General features: G+C 34.1%; 2 protein-coding genes across 3 annotated transcripts in view; one reads left to right on the forward strand and one right to left on the reverse strand.

Annotated features, from left to right (window-relative positions):
* The window catches only part of LOC136043753 (suppressor of lurcher protein 1-like), an 840,975-nt gene that overhangs the window by 250,049 nt on the left and 565,702 nt on the right, over positions 1-25,224 (forward strand). The window lies entirely within an intron of this gene.
* LOC136043773 (interferon-related developmental regulator 1-like) lies at positions 20,457-24,006 on the reverse strand. The gene has a single exon (XM_065728689.1). The coding sequence runs from the start codon at positions 23,924-23,926 to the stop codon at positions 22,625-22,627; it is 1,302 nt and encodes a 433-aa protein (XP_065584761.1). The 5' UTR covers positions 23,927-24,006; the 3' UTR covers positions 20,457-22,624.

The following is a 25,224-nucleotide window of genomic DNA, read 5'->3' on the forward strand; positions in this document are numbered from 1 at the left end:
CCGACTAGTTTCACAACTTCTTCATTTGGAATGGATTAACGACTAGGATTCTAGGTTCTCTTCATCATTGTTGCTGTCGATTTTTGGGGAGTTGGAACACATTGTTCCCTTGCAGGTTCTGCATGAACAAAATGTTCTGGGTGAACAAAAGAGTTTGCCGTTGTCTCTTTCTTTTCAAAAATTTCTCTGCGGAGTTTGTTTAAGTTCCCTCCTTTCGACGAACCGTATATGATCAGCAGGGCGTCTTCACCAGCGGTCTTGATTTCCTCCTTCGAAGTGGACTTCTGCATGAACCCTGTAGCTGATTTTTGGAAATCATTGTCTTCTATCAGCCTCCTCAGTCCAAGACCTTTTCCCACACCGTGGATTCGCGAAGTAGAGTCACAGCCTAACAGGGCGTGAGTAAAAAGGATCAGATGACAAGTATCTTGTCCTAGCTTCTCTTTCAGGGTGTGTCCTAGCTTCTCTTTCAGGTTTCAGGGTGCGAAGAATAGTTTCTTGCTTGACAAGTCTCAGTGGTAGCATAAGAGAACCAATAGATCGGTATCGTCCCCAACTACGGCAGTGTCGTGATACCGTGAAGAGGCAACAGCAGCTTCCACAATCGGGACATCTGAGTCACCTGATGCCTGGGAGACAGAGACACCCTTTGCACGGAGATGATCAGCCAAAGGGCAGATAAATCTGGCTTTGTTTTTCTTGCAAGATAAGAACTCTTCTTTCTTCACCTTGAGCTGCATATCTGCTGTGAAGAGGATCTCACGGCCAACTGTACGACTCCTCTGCGAGTGAGCCATATCTTTTATGGAAGCCCCACCATTGTAGCCGTCGAAAACGATAGTGGCAGAAGGGTATTTTCCTGTCACGTAAGTTGCATAATGGTCTAGAATATCCAGGTATCTTTCATTTTTTGTCCATGCTATCCTGTGCAGCAGAGCTCCTCCGTCTAGGATATATCGAGTGCCTTCGGGGAGGGGAAATGAATGCTTCTCGAGGTTGCATGCCTGGGCTATGGCCTTCGCAAGTTCTCGTGTGTTTGCAGTCCGGAGCATGCAGGAGCTGTCAAAAAGTGACGCTGGGTAGGAACACAGTTCGTGTTAAAAGTACTCAGTTTCCGTAAGATTGATCCTCTTCGCGATCATGATAAACCTCTGAAAAAGAAGAGTCGGGTCTAGTCGTTTGCAGTCTCCGCTTGGACTTTGCTTGGTCGTCATCTGGATTGCCTGTTGTTTTCGTCGAAACACAAAGTCAGAGACCAGCTGTCCAGACATGGCGTCAATGACTTTTAGGCCAACATCTTTGGCAGAATCAACGTTGGCAGACGGATATGCAGTTAGACCATTTGCTATGCTTCTTAACTGAAGATCTCCCTCAAAATGTGAACCTCTTTCCAGAAACTCGATGATCGTCTGCGTATCTTTGCAGTCTCTCAGTTGCATCGGCTCTGACATCTCCTTGTGCTGATCGCTTGTAACGTACAGAATTTGTGAGATATGTTCCTTCAGAAGGCTTACTGTAGAGCAGACTGGTCGCGACAAAACCCATAAGGACCTCTGAGCCTCTGTCATGCCTCTGCCTTTGGTAAGGCCACCAGAGGTTTTAAGAGAGCGCATAAGCTCCTGTTCAATGACAAGATCTGTGGAGAGTCCATCCCAGAATCTATCAGAACGTCTTACTACATGCATGCCACTCTGGAAAGCCTGGTAGACGGTAGGATGGGTATCTTCGAGCTTGTCCATTCGCTGGAGGTAAAGATGGCATGATTTCGTATAGTGGTTGTGTCCTGCAGCCGCCAGGTAAGGTAACATGTCTGAGGTAGACTTCAAATGGAGCTCCTATGACCCAGATCGTTCTCCTTTTACAAAGTTTCGTAGAATCGCAACCATGTCCAAATACTGGGACCAAAGCTTTGATGTTCGACACTGGAGCAGTTCTTTTCTCTTGCTGCTGATGAATTCATGTATTTTTTCTAAGGAAGGATTGCCTTCTGCAACCTCAGCAACTACTTCCTTATTCATCCTTATTCTCGTATAGATTTCTGAGTTCCACCATTTCTTCGGATTGTAGTCTTGGCTCATCAACACTAGCTTGGTTGTCGGCAAAAACCTCAGAAAGCAGAATGGCGTGTAGCGCAGCGTCAATAGGTAAATGTCCACGCACTGCTCTAGCGATCGCTTTTCCACTGAGAAGGTAGGGAACAGTATTGGGCGCATACACGTGTTCAAGAACCTTTCTGAGTCCTGATCCATCCAAGATGTAACCCACTGCTCCAAGAAAACTCATCATGGTATGGAATCCGCCAAGTTTCAGGACGACTTTTGAAAGTGCACTTCCTGGTGAAGCTGCTTCAACCATTTTCATGGCTTTCCACCACAAGGTATGGTCAAAGGTTACGACGGGAGTAAATCCATGTCGCATGGCCTGATCTACAATAAAAAGCAAAGTGGAGTAAATACAGGTGTCGTCACTAGTTGGGAGATCGATCATTGGGAGGAATACAATAGACGATTTTCCTGGGTGATTCCCCACCATAAGTGCTTGCTGTGTGCCATTCCAACCCAGTCTTGGAGTTTTCAGGTACCAGGAGGAATGCCAGAGGATTTCAAGGGTAGAGTTAACAGCTGGTTGGAAATCACTTAGACCTTCATATCTGATTCGTGAGAGTATGGAATCGTCTGATTTATGGTGCACAATGCGTATCTTTTGAGCATTTCTTGTGTCATCGGCAGTGGGATTAATCCTAGGAATGCGTGTTCTAGCAGAAGTTGACGCTGGCGTCACAGAGGCAATGATACCCATACCGTGGAAAGTATTGTTGCCATCGAGAGTGCAGATATCATGATCAACGTTGTCGGCAACGTGGTGAATAAACCCGCCAGGGAGAATTTCATCCAGATCGTCAACTGCGCTGATGGCTCAACATCTTTCGAATCGCCGAACTTCATAGTACGACGAACAGAATCCCATTGTGTTCAGAGCAGTGCTGCAACAAGTACTCAAAATGTTTACTTAAGTATCAAGTACTAAGTACTCATTGTTTATTTACTTAAATATCAAGTAATAAGTACTTTCCAAATTCTTACTTAAGTATCAAATATCAAGTACTTGCCAAAATTGTACTTCAGTATTACTTCAAGTACTACTTCAAGTATTTATTCTATATATATATATATATATATATATATATATATATATATATATATATATATATATATATATATATATATATATATATATAAATATATATATATATATATATATATATATATATATATATATATATATATATATATATATATATATATATATATATATATATATATATATATATATATATATATATATAAATATATATATATATATATATATATATATATATATATATATATATATATATATATATATATATATATATATATATATATATATATATATATATATATATATATCTATATATATAAAAATAAGTTGTCTGTCTGTCTGTCTGTGGATCAGGTGACGTCATGTTTCTGTGTCGGCTGACGTCATGTTTTCGACTGACGAAATTACGAAATTACATTGGGACACAAATGACGACCAGGACACCGGCACATAGGGAATATAAATGACGACCGGGACACAAGGAATGTTCAATTAGCAATCACCATCAACAAAACACCGTCAACAAACCATCACAAATGACGACCGGGACACAGGGAGTATAAATGACGACCAGGACATAAGTAAAAAAAAAACTAAAAAAAAGGTAAAAACTACAAAAAAACTAAAAAGAAAAAAACAAACTAAAAACTAATAAAAAAAATAAAAAAGCTAAAAAACTAAAAAAACTAAAAAATAAAAAAACTAAAAAAAGGAAACAAAAAGAAAAATAAAGGAGAAAAACAAAACTAAAAAAATAAAAATAAAAAAAAACTAAAAAGAAAAGAGAATGGGACACCGGAATGCAAATGACGACCGGGACACAGGGAATATAAATGACGACCGGGACACAGGGACACAACTACAACGGGGACGCCGGGGGGCACAGGGGGATATATAAATGACGATGGGGACACAGAGAATGTTCGATTAGCAATCACCATCAACAAAGCTCAAGGGTAATCATTAGAATCATGAGGTATAACTAAAAAAAAACTAAAAAAAAGGCAGAAAACGAAAACCTAAAAAAAAGACCAATTCAAAAACGAATGTATATACAGACTGGGACACCGGGACACGAATGACGACCGGGACACCGGGACACAAGGAATATCAATGACGCCCGGGACCCTCAAAGAGAATTCACAGACTGGGACACCGGGACATAAATGACGACCGGAACACATGGAATATAAATGACGACCGGGACACCGGGGGGCACACGGGGATATATAAATGACGACGGCGACACAGGGAATCGTCGATTAGCAATCACCATCAACAAAGCTCAAGGGCAATCATTAGAATCATGAGGTATAGATCTGAATACAGATTGTTTTCCCATGGACCATTTCTGATATAAAGCCCATGCTACCTTTTTTAAAGCCATTTTGAAGGCTTCTTAGCCCCTTCCCTTGGATATAAAATGTCCCCTGTCATTCCTCTCTTGGAAATCTTAATCAAGATCCAGAATTTCCTTTTTATCGTTTTTGACCATTTCCCATGTTCGACTTGCCTCCGCAAGTCAGGGAGACCCAAAATGACCGTTGGCAGGATATTAGAGAAGGAGGCGAAGCTGGCGAGGTCTTCGATGGAGGAGCTTTGGTCGAAGGCTCAGTACAGGTCGTCGTGGCGAACCACTGTTGCTGCCTTAGGGGCCCTCAGGCGTGGGAGGACCTAAGTCTAAGTAAGACTGGTACAAACCCAATGAATTCCAAGAAAATAATCTTAACCAATTTTCAACACAACGGCTTGAAAAGAAAAGACTATCAAAACAATTAAGTGCAGTCAAAAAACTCTTGATTAGATCAGACATATTACATGACAGGATTAACACAGTGCACGTAGAATTGAACTTCAGTGTTCAATCAAATCTGGCAAGTTTAAAAAAATACAGGGTTATTCTGAAACATATGGGAATGATGGAAAAAATATTGAAAGTATTGTTTTACATTATTTGGCTGATACACACCCAACGTAGTTCAAAAATAATCTGAACCAATTTTCAACAGAACGGCTTGAAAGCAAAAGACTTTCAAAGCAATTAAGTGGAGTCGAAAAACTCCTGATCTGATCAGACAGATCAAATGACAAGATTAACTCAGTTCACGTAGAGTTGAACTTCTGGTGATTAGTGTTCAGTCAAATCTGGCACGTTTGAAAAACTACACGGTTATTCTGAAACAGTGGGAATGATAAAAAAAATTTTGAAAATATTTTTTCCCTTGTTTGCCTGGTAGACACCCAACGAAATCCAAAAAATAATCTCAACCAATTTTCAACACAACGGCTTGAAAGAAAAAGACTATCAAAACAATTGAGTGCAGTAAAAAAACTTCTGATTGGATCAGACAGATCACATGACAGGATTAATACAGTGCACATAGAGTTGAATTTCAAGCAATTAGTGTTAAGTCAAATGTTGCACGTTTGAAAAAATACAGGGTTATTCTGAAATATGTCGCAATGGTGGAAAAAATATTGAAAATGGAAAAATAAACTTTGAATTGGCTTTAAAACAGATAAAAGGTAATAAAGTAGTTCATTCTCTGATTCAATAAGTAAAAACCTTAGCAACAAAAAACTCAAAATTAAAAGTAAGGAGCCAAGTGAGTCAGTTGCAGACTTTTTTAATAAGAAAAATTAAAGCTCAATAATCAAAAATCAATTGATGATATGTCTAGCCCTCCACACCTTTACATAGAAACTGCCTGAAGTTAAATTTCAGACACGCTATGAAAATGTATGGCATCTACATCCTTTGACTGGTTTTCACTCAAGGAAGCCACAGGCTGTGTAGTCAATTCAGATGGTCGGTAAAACTCCCAACAAACATATATTATAAAGTCACAGGCCTGCAGCAAGCCCGCTGATTCAAACGCATTCCATACGGCTGGTCAAACTGCATAATGAATGAATCAACTAATGAATGAACTTTATTATCCGTAAAAGTATAAAAAAAAAGCACAAAGTACGGAGTATTATAAATAAACAAAAACAAAATCGTTAAACAGCTAGAAAAAAAAATTCAAACTAACAAAAGACAACATGGACTAATTAACCAGTATCAATATGGAAAAAAGGCTGCAGATGGTTGTAAACGTGAATAAAGTAGATAGTCTTTTTACATAAATCATCACTGGAAGACCGAATCCAAGAAGGCATATCTATTAAACCAAATCGAACAATTATTTTTCTGTTTTGGTGCCATCCAGGAAGCCGGAGGAGGAATTTAGAAAAACTGAAATAAGCCTCATGTAGAGTATGGGGATTTTTCTTACGAAATAGATGAGCCATGCCTGATAAAAAAAAGCACAGGGGCACAATAAGCGATATAAATCATGCACAAACCGTTGCGATTGTAACGGCTTTTGTTTGGGGATATTTTTCCGTAAGTGACGCGTAGGTTTTTCACGGCTTGATTCACTAGGGATGAAAAGGTAGTGGAAAGTGTTTGACCGAAACACAGACCAAGCCAACTAACTAAAGAAGAAGAATTGCAGTCCCAGCAACGAATGGAGCGACCGCACAAGGGCTATCAAAACAAATAAACTCGTATTTAGACGCATCAACTGACAGTCCAATCTTAGATAGTTCATTTGTTAATATAGTCAAATTGAAAAGCAATCCACGACGAGTCGGGGCAACAAGAAGAACATTGTCTGCATATGTAACAAAAGACAAACCAATATTACCGTCAGAAACAGAACTTTGAAGGGGGTGCAGGCACGATGCAAGCACACATTTAAATATACTAGAAGACAATACGGCAGAAGTTGCAACCTATCTATTTCTAGCAGCAGTTTTCACACCATGAAGTGGCAAAAACCATGAGACTAAGTCGAAAATCTTCTGAGAAAAAAGGAATAAAACAAGAGCTAAGAGCTCATATGGCACTTGTGACGAGGTCGGAAGAGCCGGCAGCTCATATGGCCTGAGCTCTAGCAAAATTATAAGAATCAATAGATTAATTTAAAAGAAAAATTAGAGGCTTAATGCTGGTCGGCATTTAAAATAAGAGCTCTGAGACACAAGGTCCTCTTAAATATCAAAATTAATTAAGATCCGATCACCCACTCGCAAGTTAAAAATACCTTATTTTTCTAATTTTTCCTCTCTCTTCAGCCCCCCCCCCCCAGATGGTTGAATCGGGGGAATAAACTTTATCAAGTCATTTGTTCAGGTCCTGGACACGCCTACCAATTTTCATTGTCTTAGCACGCCCAGAAGCACCGAACTCGCCAAAGCACTGGACCCCCCCCCTTAACTACCCCAAAGAGAGTGGATCCAGTCCGCTTTCGTCAATCACGTATCTACGACAGTTGCTTGTTTTACCCACCAAGTTTCATTCCGATCTCTCCGCTTTAAGCGTCTTCCAAGATTTCTGGTTTCCCCCTCCAACTCTCCCCCAATGTCACCCGAACTGGTCGGGGTTAGAAATAAGAGATCTGAGACATGAGTTCTATCTTAATATCAAATTCAAAAATACCTCACGAACGGTCACCCGCTTTTAAGTTAAAAATACCTCAATATTTGTAATTTTTCCGAATTAACACCCCCTCCAACTCCCCCAAAGAGAGCGAATCCATTTTGGTTATGTCAATCATGTATCTTGAACTTGTACTTATTCTTCCCACCAAGTTACATCCTGATCACTCCACTCTAAGTGTTTTCCAAGATTTCCGCCCCCTCCCCCAAATCCCCCCAATGACACTGGATCCGGTCAGGATTTAAAACATGAGATATGAGTTACGAGGTCCTTCTAATATGAGATTTCAACCGATGAAATTCAAGATCCGATAACTCCTTCGTAAGTTAAAAATACCTCATTTTTTCTAATTTTTCAGAATTAACCCTCCCCCCAACTACCCAAAAGAGATTGAATTCGTTCTGTTTATGTGAATCACGTATCTAGGACTTGTGTTTATTTTTCCACTAAGTTTCATCCCGATCCCTCCACTCTAAGCATTTTCCAAGATTTTAGGTTTCCCCCTCCATTGTCACCTGATCCGGTCGGAATTTAAAGTAAGAGCTCGACATGATATCCTTCTAAATATCAAATTTAACTAAGATTCGATCTAATTTTTCCAAATTAACCCTCCTCCCACTCCCCCTAGATGTTCGAGTGGGGGAAACAACTTTTTTCAAATTTAATCTGGTCTGGTCCCTGATACGCCTGCCAAATTTCATCGTCCTAGCTTATCTGGAAGTGCCTAAACTAGCAAGACCGGGACTGACAGACCGACATACCTACAGAATTTGCGATCACTGTATTTCACTTGGTAAATACCAAGTGCCATACAAAGTAATTTTTCTCTGGGGACGGAATATTTGGTTGAAGGTTGGCTTCAGTATGACTTATTTTGGAAAAGGGTTGTTTCCAGGCTTTGGGCGAGTCACGGGTGGAAGTTGTTATAGGCCCTACTAAACTGAAGGAAAACTCGACTTCCTTAAAAATTGAAACCCCCTCACCCTATTTTAGATAGGGCGTGTGATATACGAGCTCGATATGAGCCCTGATCCTAGTCATCTTTGATCTAGCTTTCATTTGGATCCGTTGCTCCATTCGCAAGTTATACTAAATCAAACCAAAAGCTTGACTTTTTTCAGCACTTAAAACCCACTCCCCCTCTTTCTATTTGAGCTAGGGTTTTCATCTCAAAATTTGATGCCTGTCACGGTCTTGGGCCCCTTTTTGTTCAATCTTCACTGAGATTCTACTTTTAATTAAGCTTGGGTCTCCATCTCAGAACTCAATGCATATCATACTCTTAGGCATCTTTATTCTCTTTTCATCGACATTCATCTCCATATACAAGTTACAATGAATTAAATGAAAAACTCGAATCTTTTTAACACTTAAAGCCCCATCGCTCTAATTAAGCTCAATTTCAATCCAAATAGTTCAATTTCAATACAAATCTGACTGGTGGTTCTCCCGCTATCCTCGATTGCACAGACGAGCGGACAGACAGAGAGATCCCAAAAATCTATCTTGATGGATATTTTCCACTATCCAAAAAGGTGATGATATGCCATTGTTTTCCTTTTTTTGGATCCAAATAGCCAACATGGCTACCTAAGACGTTGCAAAATCCGTCCGTCCGTCTGTGTAATCACGTATAGGGGGAGAAACGCTGGTTGGATTTTGATGAAAATTTTGATGGCCAGATTTGGTGCCAAGGATCATGGGACACATCAAGTTGAAAGAGGAACACCCTAGCTCAAATAAAATAGAGGGGAAAGGGATTTACCTGCTAAAAATAGTTTTTCGTTTAATTCAGAGCAACTTGCGACTGGAGTGATGGATCTGAATGTAAATTGAACCAAAGAGGCCTAAGACAATGACACATATCAAGTTATGAGATAAGGACCTTAGCTCAAATTTAACAAGGAGGAGTGGGTTTTAATTCCGGAAGAATTTAAGTTTTCTGTTTAATTTAGTATAACTTGCAAATGGACCAACGGATCCGAATGAAAACTAGACCAAAGATGCCTGAGATCAGGGCTGATATCAAGTTCTGGTATCACAAACCCTATCTCAAATAGGGCGAGGGGAAGAGGGTTTCAAGTCTTAAGAAAGTTGAGTTTTCCTTTAATATAGTAGGGCCTATAACTAATGATTGGAGTGACAAATCTAAAGTCAGATTCGTCTGAATACCTGAATTTGCTGGAACGAATATGACAAAGTACCACTGCATTGGATCCAGCTAGAATTGCCAAGACTTGTTTATTGCAGACAACATTTAGATGGGCAAAGATTCATAGCTTCAGTAGTTTTACCAATAATATGGTCCTGAAGATGATGAAATGGTAGAAATCTAGTTCAGTTGACGAGATGACAAAACTTAAACACTAATATCAGAAATATAAGCCCAAATGGACTACAGAATGCAACATTTAGCACAAAGCAAGGGATTTTAGCTCACTGTCGACCAATGAACAGTGAAATAATTTCAATTTTCTTTGTTATATAACTTTTAAACAAAAATTAAACCAAGTGTTAATCATGCTAGAATTTTTTTTTCGTCAAAAACAAATACCTTATTTCATACCCAAAAATAGGGCATGGAGCTATATCTGAGTTTACTCTAAATCTAAAGGGTGATGTATTTTTGTACATTGCCAAAGCACAGACTCACAAAGCCTATATCTGAGTTTGCTCTAAATCGAAAGGTGATGTTTTCTTGTACATTGCCAAAGCACACTCACACAAAATTTTCATGTCAAAGGTAAAGTATTTGAAAAACAAGTACATTAAAAGTATCTTAAGTAATAAGTATTTCGTAATCTTACTTAAGTATCAAGTAATAAGTACACCCTAGAGTTTTTACTTAAGTACAAGTACAAGTAATGGAAAATTTTACTTAAGTAGTACTTCAAGTAAAAGTACTTCAAGTAAGTGACAGCACTGGTTCAGAGTATCGATGAGATATCGCCACGCAAAGTGATGATGCATCTGTACACCCAGACCTATTTGCAGAGGTGCAATTACAGCTTGTGGTCTAGCTGCTTGTATGATCGCTTGACCAATACTAGCAATCTTGAAGTCTACGGTCTTCCCAACAAATATTTCCCGAAGAAAAAGTCTGAGGCTGTCAGGTACAAAGTTCACAGCTTCTGAAGTGGTGGACAGTTTTTCTAAAACGTCGTAAATTAAAATAAAGGTTATAACTGTCACTGATCGGAGCTAGTTTTCTACTCGACTTTCTGGCATTACTTGTGGTCTTCGTCTAATTGATTTCTCAGTCAAACCTTGGGAATAAACTTTCAAATTTTTAAAACACTAAGTGATGAATGTGACGATTTTCTTTTTTACTGCATTACGTAGCCTTCGAAGTGTCTTATACTAGTGCCTAATTCAGGTATTCTTACGAAAAACCGATCATTTGTTGAATAACAAGTGCCGATTGATTGTCTTTACAAAAATTACCGCAACGCATATTGATGATAGTGCAACTTTTTTGTTTTACACCAGACACCCAATCTGACTTCATTTTATGTCTCAGCTTGTCATTCTGGATCAGAATCATACTTCATTTCAAGAAAAATGGTCGGATACTAAAATTATATTTTTTTTTCGGAAAACGTAAAAAAATCGCATTAAAAGCCAAAACACGGCTATTTTGCGTCGACTCAGAATATGCGAAAATGGATATGTTGTTCAGTTTTTTTTTTCTACAAAATGGTGTAAGAATCATTTTTGTTGCAATTTGTTTCGGGTCAAACCTCCATTTACCTGTAAAAAGACAAATTTTAATTGTAAGAAGATCGTGGACGGGAAAATGTTTAATTGTAAAATGACTGAAGAACCTACAATGGTAACAGCCGAGAAGCTGCTCAAAGAGTCTATGCCAAAAAACTTGCGGCTGATACAGAAAGTAAGAAAAGAAAGCGTGCCGAGGAATCACAAGAACAGCAAGAAAACAGGCTTGCGGCTGATAAAGAAAGTAAGAACAGAAAGCGTACCGAGGAATCACAATATATATTATATATAAATATATATATCTATATATATAAAAATAAGTTGTCTGTGTGTTATGTCTGTTACACTTTGTCTGTTACGCCAGATTATATCTTCTATATATATAAAAATAAGTTGTATGTATTTTTGTGTTGAGGGTTTAAATGTAAAAACTGGGAATTGCATAAACATTTCGAAATATTTTGACAATAGATTAATGTAATTTGAAAACCTTAAAATAGATACTTAAATTATTATAAATTGTTGAGCTTTATCAAGCTTGGTGCATGGAGATTTCTCTAACTGTCAATGTTAGAATGAACATTAACAAATTGAAAAAACATTGAAAAAGATAGAATGTTACTAAATCCTACAACAGAAGAAACAGCCGAGGAAGCTGCTCAAAGAGTTAATGCCAAAAGGCTTGCGGCTAAAGAATGCAAAACCGCGCAATTAGATGAAGATCAACCTGGACAGCGAGAGTCAAAACGTATCAAAACTGAAAATGATAGCGATGATGATTAGGTTTGGGATTTTGACTTGGATAAGGTCATCAATGCCTACCAGAATTTAGTTAAAAAAATAAAGGTTCGGCGATACGTTTTACGCCTGAAAAATAAAGAAGAAAAAGAAAACTGAAACTAAAAATGTAAAAACTGGGAATTGCATACATATTTCAAAATATTTTGACAATAGATCAAAGTAATTCGAAAACCTTAAAACAGATACTTAAAATTTGAGGTTTATTATAGATTTTTGAGCTTTAGCATGCTTGGCACGTGAAGATTTTTCCAACTGTCAATGTTAGAAAGAACATTGACCGACAAAATTTGCGATTGCTACATGTCACTCGGCTAATACCAAGTGCCATAAAAAGGTAATAAACTAAAAAGAAAAATAAGCTGAAAAAAACTAAAAAAGCTGCAAAACTAAAAAAAATTAAAACTAAAAATGAAACTATATCTATATATATATAAATAAGTTGTATGTCTATAGACTGACGTCATGTTTGTGTGTCGACTGATGTCATGTTTGTCGACTGACGTCATTTTGAGGATTGAGCATTATTCCATCACGAAGTTGTTTTTCGAATGACGTCATGTTCGTCGACTGACGAAATTACAGACCGGGACACCGGGATACAAATGACGACCGGGGAACAGGGATTATAAATGACGAATGGGACACTCAAATAGAAATTACAGACTGGGACACCGGGACACAAATAACGACCGGGAGACAGGGAATATAAATGACGATCAGGACACAGGGACACAACTACAACGGGGACGCTGGGGGGCACAGGGGGGATATATAAATTACGACCGGGACACAGGGAATGTTCGATTAGCAATCACCATCAACAAAGCTCAAGGAAAATCATTAGAATAATGAGGTATATATCTGAATACGGATTGTTTTTCCCATGGACAATTATATGTTGCATGTTCAGAGTCGGTAAACCTGACAATCTATCTATATGCAGAGACAATGGGACAGCGAAGAATGTTGTATATTCGCAAGTTTTACGTAGTTAAAAACATATATATATATCTATCTATATTCACAGGTGGTACACAGGGACACAACTACAATGGCACTTAACTAATATGGCGCGAAAAAAAACTAAAAAAAGAAAGAACTTAAAAAGAAAAAACTTGAAAAAAAGCAAAAAAATAAAAAAGGTAAAAAACTAAAAAGAAAAAAAAGCTAAAAAAACTGCAAAACTAAAAAAAAGAAAACTAAAAAAGAAACTATATCTATATATATATATATATATATATATATATATATATATATATATATATATATATATATATATATATATATATATATATATATATATATATATATATATATATATATATATATATATATATATATATATATACATATATATATATATATATATATATATATATATATATATATATATATATATATATATATATATAAAAGTTGTTTGTAGGCATGTTTGTTTGTTTGTGGGTTTGTATATGACGTCATTATAAGTATATAAGGCTTTGTATATGACGTCATTATAAGATGACACTATAGACCGGGACACAAATGACGACCGGGACACAGGGAATATACAACTACAACGGGGACGCTGGGGGGCACAAGGGGATATATAAATGACGACGGGGACACGTCTATCTATATTCACAGGTGGGACACAGGGACACAACTTCAGTGGCGCGTAACTAATATGGCGCGTAACGAATTGCGCGCGCGGGGGGGCTTGGGGGGGGGTGCGAAGTGCCCCCACCAACTAGGTGTTGGGGTGGCGCGAAGCGCCATCCCAACAGCTAGTATACTATAAATGACGTAGTTAAAAACATATATCTATATATATAAAAATAAGTTGTCTGTGTGTGGATCTGTGGATCAGGTGACGTCATGTTTGTCCGCATATGACGTCTGAATTATTTCACACTAATACAAAAGAAGAAAAAAACTAAAAAAGGTAAAAACTACAAAAAAAAACTAAAAAGAAAAAAAAAACTAAAAAAGCTAAAAAACTAAAAAAAAACTAAAAAAAGGTAAAAATCTAATAACTAAAAAAAAACTGAAAAAAATAAAAAAAGGCAAAAACTACAAAAAAAATAAAAACTAATAAAAAAACTAAAAAAGCTAAAAAACTAAAAAAACTAACAAAAACTAAAAAAAGGTAAAAAACTAAAAAAAACTAAAAACTAAAAAAGAAAAAAACTAAAAAAAAAGGAAAAAACTGAAAAATAAAAGAGAAAAAGAAAACTAAAAAAATATGAATAAATATATATAAAAATAAGTTGTTTGTGGGTTATGTCTGTCTGTCTGTCTGTCGAGTGACGTCGTGTTTGTCCGCATATGACGTCTGAATTATTTCACACTAATACAAAAGAAGAAAAAAAAACTAAAAAAGGTAAAAACTACAAAAAAAACTAAAAAGAAAAAAAAACTAAAAAAGCTAAAAAACTAAAAAAAACTAAAAAAAGGTAAAAAGCTAAAAACTAAAAAAAACTGAAAAAACTAAAAAAAGGCAAAAACTAAAAAAAAAACTAAAAACTAATAAAAGAACTAAAAAAGCTAAAAAACTAAAAAAACTAAAAAAACTAAAAAAACTAAAAAAAGGTAAAAAACAAAAAAAAAACTAAAAAAGAAAAAACTAAAAAAAAGGAAAAAACTGAAAAATAAGAGAAAAAGAAAACTAAAAAAATATTAATAAATATAAAAAATATAAATATAAATATAATATAAATTAGCAATCAACAAAGCACCGAGACACAAATGACGACCGGGACACAGGAAGTATAAATGACGACCAGGACATAAGTAAAAAAAAAAACTAAAAAAACTAAAAAAATGGTAAAAACTACAAAAAAACTAAAAACTAATAAAAAAACTAAAAAATCTAAAAATCTAAATAAACTAAAAAAGAAAAAAAAGAAAAAAGGAAAAAAATAAAGGAGAAAAACAAAACTAAAAAACGAATGTATATACAGACCGGGACACCGGGATACAAATGACGACCGGGACACAGGGAATATAAATGACGACCGGGACACAGGGACACAACTACAATGGGGACGCCGGGGGGCACAGGGGGATATAAATGACGACCGGGACACCGGGACACAAGGAATATAAATGACGCCCGGGACACTCAAAGAGAAATCACAGACTGGAACACCGGGACACAAATGACGACCGGGACACAGGGAATATAAATGACGACCGGGACACAGGGACATAACTACAAAGGGGACGCCGGGGTGCACAGGGGGATATATAAATGACGATGGCGACTCAGGGAATGGTCGATTAGCAATCCCCATCAACAAAGCTCAAGGGCAATCATTAGAATCATGAGGTATAGATCTGAATACGGATTGTTTTCCCATGGACCATTATATGTTGCATGTTCAAGAGTCGGTAAACCTGACAATCTATTTATATGCACAGACAATGGGACAGCAAAGAATGTTGTATATTCGCAAGTTTTACGTAGTTAAAAACATATATATATATATATATATATATATATATATATATATATATATATATATATATATATATATATATATATATATATATATATATATATATATATATATATATATATATATATATATATATATATATATATATATATATATATATATATATATATATATCTATATTCACAGGTGGGACATAGGGACACAACTACAATGGCGCGTAACTAATATGGCGCGTAACGACTTACGCGCGCGGGGGGGGTTAGGGGGGGCGCGAAGCGCCCCCACCAACTAGGTGTTGGGGTGGCGCGAAGCGCCACCCCAACAGCTAGTATATATATATATATATATATATATATCTATATATATATATATATATATATATATATATATATAGTTGGTATACATATATATATATATATATATATATATATATAGTTGGTATATATATATATATATATATATATATATATATATATATATATATATATATATATATATATATATATATATATATATATATATATATATTATATATATATATACCCCAACAGCTAGTATATAGATATATATCTATCTATATTCACAGGTGAGACACATGGACACAACTACATTGTAGTTGTGCCACAGCAACACGTTGAATGTCTTATATATGTATATATATATATATATATATATATATATATATATATGTATATATATATATATATATATATATATATATATATATATATATATATATATATATATATATATATATATATATATATATATATATATATATATATATATATATATATATATATATATATATATATATATATATATATATATATATATATATATATATATATATATATATATATATATATATATATATATATATATATATATATATATATATACTAGCTGTTGGGGTGGCGCTTCGCGCCACCCCAACACCTAGTTGGTGGGGGCGTCCCACCTGTGAATATAGATATATAATATATACTAGCTGTTGGGGTGGCGCTTCGCGCCACCCCAACACCTAGTTGGTGGGGGCGCTTCGCGCCCCCCCCAAGCCCCCCCGCGCGCGTAAGTCGTTACGCGCCATAATAGTTACGCGCCATTGTAGTTGTGTCCCTATGTCCCACCTGTGAATATAGATATATATATATATATATGGTTTTAACTACGTAAAACTTGCGAATATACAACATTCTTTGCTGTCCCATTGTCTTTGCATATAAATAGATTGTCAGGTTATCCCCCTGTTTCCCCCGGTGTCCCCGTTGTAGTTGTGTCCCTGTGTCCCGGTCGTCATTTATATTCCCTGTGTCCCGGGTCCCGGTCATCATTTGTATCCCGGTGTCCCGGTCTGTATATACATTCGTTTTTTAGTTTTGTTTTCTCCTTTATTTTTTTCCTTTTGTTTTCTTTTTTAGCTTATTTAGATTTTTAGATTTTTTAGTTTTTTTTATTAGTTTTTAGTTTTTATTTCTTTTTAGTTTTTTTGTCCCGGTCGTCATTTATATCCCCCTGTTTCCCCCGGTGTCCCCGTTGTAGTTGTGTCCCTGTGTCCCGGTCGTTATTTATATTCCCTGTGTCCCGGTCGTCATTTGTATCCCGGTGTACCGGTCTGTATATACATTCGTTTTTTAGTTTTGTTTTTCTCCTTTATTTTTTTCCTTTTTTTTTCTTTTTTAGTTTATTTAGATTTTTAGATTTTTTAGTTTTTTTATTAGTTTTTAGTTTTTTTTTCTTTTTAGTTTTTTTGTAGTTTTTACCTTCTTTTTAGTTTTGTTAATTTTTTTTTTTACTTGTGTCCTGGTCGTCATTTATACTCCCTGTGTCCCGGTGCTTTGTTGATTGCTAATCGAACATTCCTTTTGTCCTGGTCGCTTTCTCTTTGAGTGTCGTCATTTATTTTTTTCTTTTTTAGTTCTTTTAGTTTTTACCTTTTTTAGTTTTTTTTTAGTTTTTAGTTTTTTTAGTTTTTTTACCTTTTTTTAGTTTTTTTAGTTTTTTAGCTTTTTTATTTTTTTTATTAGTTTTTAGTTTTTTTGTAGTTTTTGCCTTTTTTTTTAGTTTTTTGTCCTGGTCGCTTTCTCTTTGAGTGTCGTCATTTATTAGTTTTTTCCTTTTTTTTTTTAGTTTTTTATTGGTTTTTACCTTTATTTTAGCTTATTTTTCAGTTTTTTCCTTTTTTTAAGTTTTTTTTTATTTTTTATTTTTTTTAGTTTTTTACCTTTTTTTAGTTTTTTTAGTTTTTTTAGTTTTTTAGCTTTTTTTACTTTTTTTATTAGTTTTTAGTTTTTTTTTGTAGTTTTTGCCTTTTTTTAGTTTTTTCAGTTTTTTTTTTAGTTTTTTATTGGTTTTTACCTTTATAGTTTTTTTAGTTTTTTAGCTTTTTTATTTTTTTTATTAGTTTTTAGTTTTTTTTGTAGTTTTTGCCTTTTTTTAGTTTTTTCAGTTTTGACGTCACCTAATCCAGTTTTTTCAGGTGACGTCACCTGACACATCCATCCACACATCCATCCATCCATCCATCCACAGACAACTTATTTTTATATATATAGATATATATATATATATATATCTATATATATAAAAATAAGTTGTCTGTGGATGGATGGATGGATGGATGTGTGGATGGATGTGTCAGGTGACGTCACCTGAAAAAACTGGATCAGGTGACGTCAAAACTGAAAAAACTAAAAAAAGGCAAAAACTACAAAAAAAACTAAAAACTAATAAAAAAAAATAAAAAAGCTAAAAAACTAAAAAAACTATAAAGGTAAAAACCAATAAAAAACTAAAAAAAAAACTGAAAAAACTAAAAAAAGGCAAAAAACTACAAAAAAAAACTAAAAACTAATAAAAAAAGTAAAAAAGCTAAAAAACTAAAAAAACTAAAAAAACTAAAAAAAGGTAAAAAACGAAAAAAAATAAAAAATAAAAAAAAACTAAAAAAAAGGAAAAAACTGAAAAATAAGCTAAAATAAAGGTAAAAACCAATAAAAAACTAAAAAAAAAAAGGAAAAAACTAATAAATGACGACACTCAAAGAGAAAGCGACCAGGACAAAAGGAATGTTCGATTAGCAATCAACAAAGCACCGGGACACAGGGAGTATAAATGAAAAAAGGCAAAAACTACAAAAAAAACTAAAAACTAATAAAAAAAATAAAAATATATATAAAAGACACAAGTAAAAAAAAAAATTAACAAAACTAAAAAGAAGGTAAAAACTACAAAAAAACTAAAAAGAAAAAAAAAACTAAAAACTAATAAAAAAACTAAAAAATCTAAAAATCTAAATAAACTAAAAAAGAAAAAAAAAGGAAAAAAATAAAGGAGAAAAACAAAACTAAAAAACGAATGTATATACAGACCGGTACACCGGGTTGGATGGATGGATGGATGGATCAGGTGACGTCACCTGAAAAAACTGGATCAGGTGACGTCAAAACTGAAAAAACTAAAAAAAGGCAAAAACTACAAAAAAAACTAAAAACTAATAAAAAAAAATAAAAAAGCTAAAAAACTAAAAAAACTATAAAGGTAAAAACCAATAAAAAACTAAAAAAAAAACTGAAAAAACTAAAAAAAGGCAAAAACTACAAAAAAAAAACTAAAAACTAATAAAAAAAGTAAAAAAGCTAAAAAACTAAAAAAACTAAAAAAACTAAAAAAAGGTAAAAAACGAAAAAAAATAAAAAATAAAAAAAAACTAAAAAAAAGGAAAAAACTGAAAAATAAGCTAAAATAAAGGTAAAAACCAATAAAAAACTAAAAAAAAAAGGAAAAAACTAATAAATGACGACACTCAAAGAGAAAGCGACCAGGACAAAGGGAATGTTCGATTAGCAATCAACAAAGCACCGGGACACAGGGAGTATAAATGAAAAAAGGCAAAAACTACAAAAAAACTAAAAACTAATAAAAAAAATAAAAATATATATAAAAGACACAAGTAAAAAAAAAAATTAACAAAACTAAAAAGAAGGTAAAAACTACAAAAAAACTAAAAAGAAAAAAAAACTAAAAACTAATAAAAAAACTAAAAAATCTAAAAATCTAAATAAACTAAAAAAGAAAAAAAAAAGGAAAAAAATAAAGGAGAAAAACAAAACTAAAAAACGAATGTATATACAGACCGGTACACCGGGATACAAATGACGACCGGGACACAGGGAATATAAATGACGAGGAAAAAAATAAAGGAGAAAAAATAAACTAAAAAACGAATGTATATACAGACCGGGACACCGGGATACAAATGACGACCGGGACCCGGGACACAGGGAATATAAATGACGACCGGGACACAGGGACACAACTACAACGGGGACACCGGGGGAAACAGGGGGATGTAAATGACGACCGGGACACCGGGACAGGGAATGGTCGATTAGCAATCACCATCAACAAAGCTCAAGGGCAATCATTAGAATCATGAGGTATAGATCTGAATACAGATTGTTTTCCCATGGACCATTATATGTTGCATGTTCAAGAGTCGGTAAACCTGACAATCTATTTATATGCAAAGACAATGGGACAGCAAAGAATGTTGTATATTCGCAAGTTTTACGTAGTTAAAACCATATATATATATCTATCTATATTCACAGGTGGGACATAGGGACACAACTACAATGGCGCGTAACTATTATGGCGCGTAACGACTTACGCGCGCGGGGGGGCTTGGGGGGGGCGCGAAGCGCCCCCACCAACTAGGTGTTGGGGTGGCGCGAAGCGCCACCCCAACAGCTAGTATATATATATATATATATATATATATATATATATATATATATATATATATATATATATATATATATATATATATATATATATATATATATATATATATATATATGTTTTTAACTACGTAAAACTTGCGAATATACAACATTCTTTGCTGTCCCATTGTCTGTGCATATAAATAGATTGTCAGGTTTACCGACTCTTGAACATGCAACATATAATGGTCCATGGGAAAACAATCCGTATTCAGATCTATACCTCATGATTCTAATGATTGCCCTTGAGCTTTGTTGATGGTGATTGCTAATCGACCATTCCCTGAGTCACCATCGTCATTTATATATCCCCCTGTACACCCCGGCGTCCCCTTTGTAGTTATGTCCCTGTGTCCCGGTCGTCATTTATATTCCCTGTGTCCCGGTCGTCATTTGTGTCCCGGTGTTCCAGTCTGTGATTTCTCTTTGAGTGTCCCGGGCGTCATTTATATTCCTTGTGTCTCGGTGTCCCGGTCGTCATTTATATCCCCCTGTGCCCCCGGCGTCCCCATTGTAGTTGTGTCCCTGTGTCCCGGTTGTCATTTATATTCCCTGTGTCCCGGTCGTCATTTGTATCCCGGTGTCCCGGTCTGTATATACATTCGTTTTTTAGTTTTGTTTTTCTCCTTTATTTTTTTCCTTTTTTCTTTTTTTTCTTTTTTAGTTTATTTAGATTTTTAGATTTTTTAGTTTTTTTATTAGTTTTTAGTTTTTTTGTAGTTTTTACCATTTTTTTAGTTTTTTTAGTTTTTTTTTTTTACTTATGTCTTGGTCGTCATTTATACTCCCTGTGTCCCGGTCGTCATTTGTGTCTCGGTGCTTTGTTGATTGCTAATTTATATTATATTTATATTTATATTTTTTATATCTATTAATATTTTTTTAGTTTTCTTTTTCTCTTATTTTTCAGTTTTTTCCTTTTTTTTAGTTTTTAGTTTTTTTTTTGTTTTTTACCTTTTTTTAGTTTTTTTAGTTTTTTTAGTTTTTTAGCTTTTTTAGTTTTTTTATTAGTTTTTAGTTTTTTTTTTAGTTTTTGCCTTTTTTTAGTTTTTTCAGTTTTTTTTAGTTTTTAGTTTTTTACCTTTTTTTAGTTTTTTTAGTTTTTTAGCTTTTTTAGTTTTTTTCTTTTTAGTTTTTTTTGTAGTTTTTACCTTTTTAGTTTTTTTTCTTCTTTTGTATTAGTGTGAAATAATTCAGACGTCATATGCGGACAAACACGACGTCACTCGACAGACAGACAGACAGACATAACCCACAAACAACTTATTTATATATATATTTATTCATATTTTTTTAGTTTTCTTTTTCTTTTTTATTTTTCAGTTTTTTCCTTTTTTTAGTTTTTTTGTTTTAGTTTTTAGTTTTTTTAGTTTTTTTTACCTTTTTTTAGTTTTTTTTAGTTTTTTTAGTTTTTTAGCTTTTTTAGTTTTTTTATTAGTTTTTATTTTTTTTGTAGTTTTTGCCTTTTTTTATTTTTTTCAGTTTTTTTTTAGTTATTAGATTTTTACCTTTTTTAGTTTTTTTAGTTTTTTAGCTTTTTTAGTTTTTTTTTCTTTTTAGTTTTTTTTTGTAGTTTTTACCTTTTTTAGTTTTTTCTTCTTTTGTATTAGTGTGAAATAATTCAGACGTCATATGCGAACAAACATGACGTCACCTGATCCATCCACAGATCCACACACAGACAACTTATTTTTATATATATAGATATATATATATATATATACCCCAACAGCTATTATATAGATATATATCTATCTATATTCACAGGTGAGACACATGGACACAACTACATTGTAGTTGTGCCACAGCAACACGTTGAATGTCGGCTAGGCCCCCTCCCCTTATAAGGATCGACCAGTTTAAAGGATGTACTTCCACCTTGGGGCACGTTTATTCTCCAATTAGTATATAATCTATAATTTCAATTGTTTAAACAACTTAAAACCGAAAAATTAAACTAGAAAAAAGTTTTACTTTCACGTTACGAAACAGACATTAAAACGTATAAAAAATAGTCAAGTTGCATGCTAATGTTTGATTTATTTAGTCTTTCAAAATAATTAATATTATGATCTAGTATATAAACATTACTGTAAATAATGTCAAGATTGAGAAGAATGGAGCATACCAGTTTTTCGTTCTACATATTTTAAATCCTAACAATAAAAGGCAAAATGTCTTCACTACACTTTGCGTTGTAATTTTTATTTATCTTTTCTATGAACTAAATATTAAAGTGGCGAAAGCTTGAATTAATCAGAGTCTGAAACCGAACACCGTTCTATCATTTTATTTGCTCTATTATTTTGTCTGCTCCTGGTACGCATCTTAAGGCTAGCAGCATTGACAGCATGTCTTTCTCTTTTGGAAAGTTTTGTAAGCACACTGTTCTTCAGCAGCGGCAATCCAAGTTCAAAAACTTCCCTCAGGATTTCGTTCTCTACAAGAAGCAAATCAATACCAGAGCTAAGAACGTCACAAAAAATCTCATACCGTTTTTTTTGAGACCATGAATTAAGCACTAACGTTTCATGGCCAAATTTAATGTGAACATTGGGGGACTTACCACTCTCTATTGCCTTTAATATATCTCTAAATGTTGATCTCTGCAGCTTTCTTTCTTTTTTTGCTCTAGATTTTTGGGAGTCATTTGCCAGCTGTTTCAGCTTCTTAGAAAGTTTTGACTCCACATCATCCTTGGCTTCATTTTCAAGGTTGCCTACAAGACAAATATCATCATCAAATTGTCTAGCCATTTCGTAAGTAAGTGCGACTGCTTCACCAGCTTCTATTCTTAGATTGAGGTCTTCAGATTCTAGCAGCTCTAAGAGCGTCAAAATGTTCGATGAAGCCGATTCATAAACTTCTCTAGCCGGTAGCAAAGTGCATAGAAGACACCATGATGTTAATGCAGCACACTTTAATGAGGACACTTGCAGTGAATCATTTGGGTCGTCGGTTTTGTAAATATTTTTCAAAATCTTCATAGTTTGTTCTATTTCATCCTTCGCATCTAAGGCTATGAAACATAGTACACCTAATGTTAAGCAGCATTGCTCTCGAACCTCTAAGCTGATATCAGAACTTTTGACAAGTGTAAGAAAAAGAGGACTTAATTCCTTATAAAATGTTTCTATTCCATCAGTAGCACCGATTTGAAAACATAATACGGAAGCCAGTTTTGCTGCTTCTTTCTGCTCAGCAGACCTTCCTTTTTTTAAGCCTTTAACTATGCAATCTTGTAAAGTAAAGAGATTGTTGAAAGCAAAAGAGGGTAGATATTTCTTTGACAAAAGCTGTGAAATAATCTTCATTGCTGCAATCCGTCCATTTTGCGACTTTTGGGATGTTAGATCTATAGCTGCAAGAAGTTGTTCTTCCACGAAATTATTCTCAGAAGGTTCTACTTCCGTTTTTTCTCTTATTTTGTCAGGAATATTTGACTGATTGGTATTCATAGTCCACTCCGTATTTAATTCTAATGAATCTTCTGAACTAAGTTTTGAATCTATCTCTTTCTTTGTCTTCTTTTGCAAATTTCGATTTTGTGGCATTGTTATAAGCACTCGTTATTTTTATAATGACATTTGTGACGTTCTGTAATAGCTTTCCGTCTGAAATTCTAAAATAGGTGGTGACGCTGAATAAAGTGAACATAAGATTAAAAAAATAAAAAAATTACAAGAAAAAGACACTTTTTAAGAAAACAATTGTTTTGCAATTTGTAGTTTTGTTTTAAACTACATTCAAACAAAATTATTCTCTTGACAAATCTCAAAATTTTTGAGAACTTATCATGACGTAGTAAGTTATGACCAACTTGCCAAAAAAATAACCCAAAACCTCCAGAAATGGTGTCAGATTGAAACACAAGTACATCATTGGGACCGCCTTGGCTGAAGACCCTATAAAGGAACTTAAAACCCTTAGCTTGAACAACAAAGAAAATGCATTGGATTGAAAATCAAGAAAAGTGGCAACAACCACGAAATTCTGCATCGGAAACATCTTTTTTTTTCGTTTCTCCCTCTTCTGTAGCTGGATGGACGCTGGAAAGTCATAGAGTGCTGTTTAATGTCTCATCTAAGAGAAAAATGCGACATTTAATGCCTTTTGTAATGAACAAAAAACAATATTTAAAATAAAACCGGTTTTTATAAGAAAAACAACTAAATTTGCGTATACAAGATGATGAATAGCGTCATAACCGTAGGCTAGAACGATAATTTTCGTAAAAATCGAAACCTATATTATAATTATAATGATGTCAGCACCACCAGAAAAAAAATATATAGAATAAAGTAGGGAAAAATTTAGACTACATGTCAGAAGTATGTAGCTTGTACTTTTAGACACTTGTTACTTTGTGGCAGAATGCTTCAACTGAAATAATGCAACATAAAAGATAATCTTAGTTCTAGATCTTTAAAATTATTAGATAAAATACAAAAATGTTTTTAGTGATTTAGCAACAGTCGTGGTTGTAGTGGTAGCTACAACTAATCAAGGAAAGGACACGTCCAATAAATAAATAGCCCTTAACCTCCTAAAAATGGTGTCAGATCGAAGCAGAAAGTACAAAATTGGAACTGTTTTGGTGAAAGGTGGTCTATAAAAAAAACCTACAGTCTCTTGGCTTGAAAAATAAGGAAAATTTGTTGACTTGAAAAATAAAAAAAGTGGCTGCAACCAGGAAATTCTGCATTGGAAGTATCTTTATTTTTCTTTCCGTTTCTCCTTCTCTGCAGCTATATGCACTGGAATATTATAAATCAGTGGATTAATGAATCAATTCCAAGGAAGTAGCTATATCTAGTGTCCTTTAATTTAACAAAAAATAATACTTAAAATA

Source organism: Artemia franciscana, chromosome 2 (genome assembly GCF_032884065.1).
Source record: "Artemia franciscana chromosome 2, ASM3288406v1, whole genome shotgun sequence".
Lineage (NCBI taxonomy): Eukaryota > Metazoa > Arthropoda > Branchiopoda > Anostraca > Artemiidae > Artemia > Artemia franciscana.

Excerpts from the sequence above, each read along its gene's own strand:
- LOC136043773 (XM_065728689.1), bottom strand. The coding sequence starts at position 23,926 with ATGCCACAAAATCGAAATTTGCAAAAGAAGACAAAGAAAGAGATAGAT.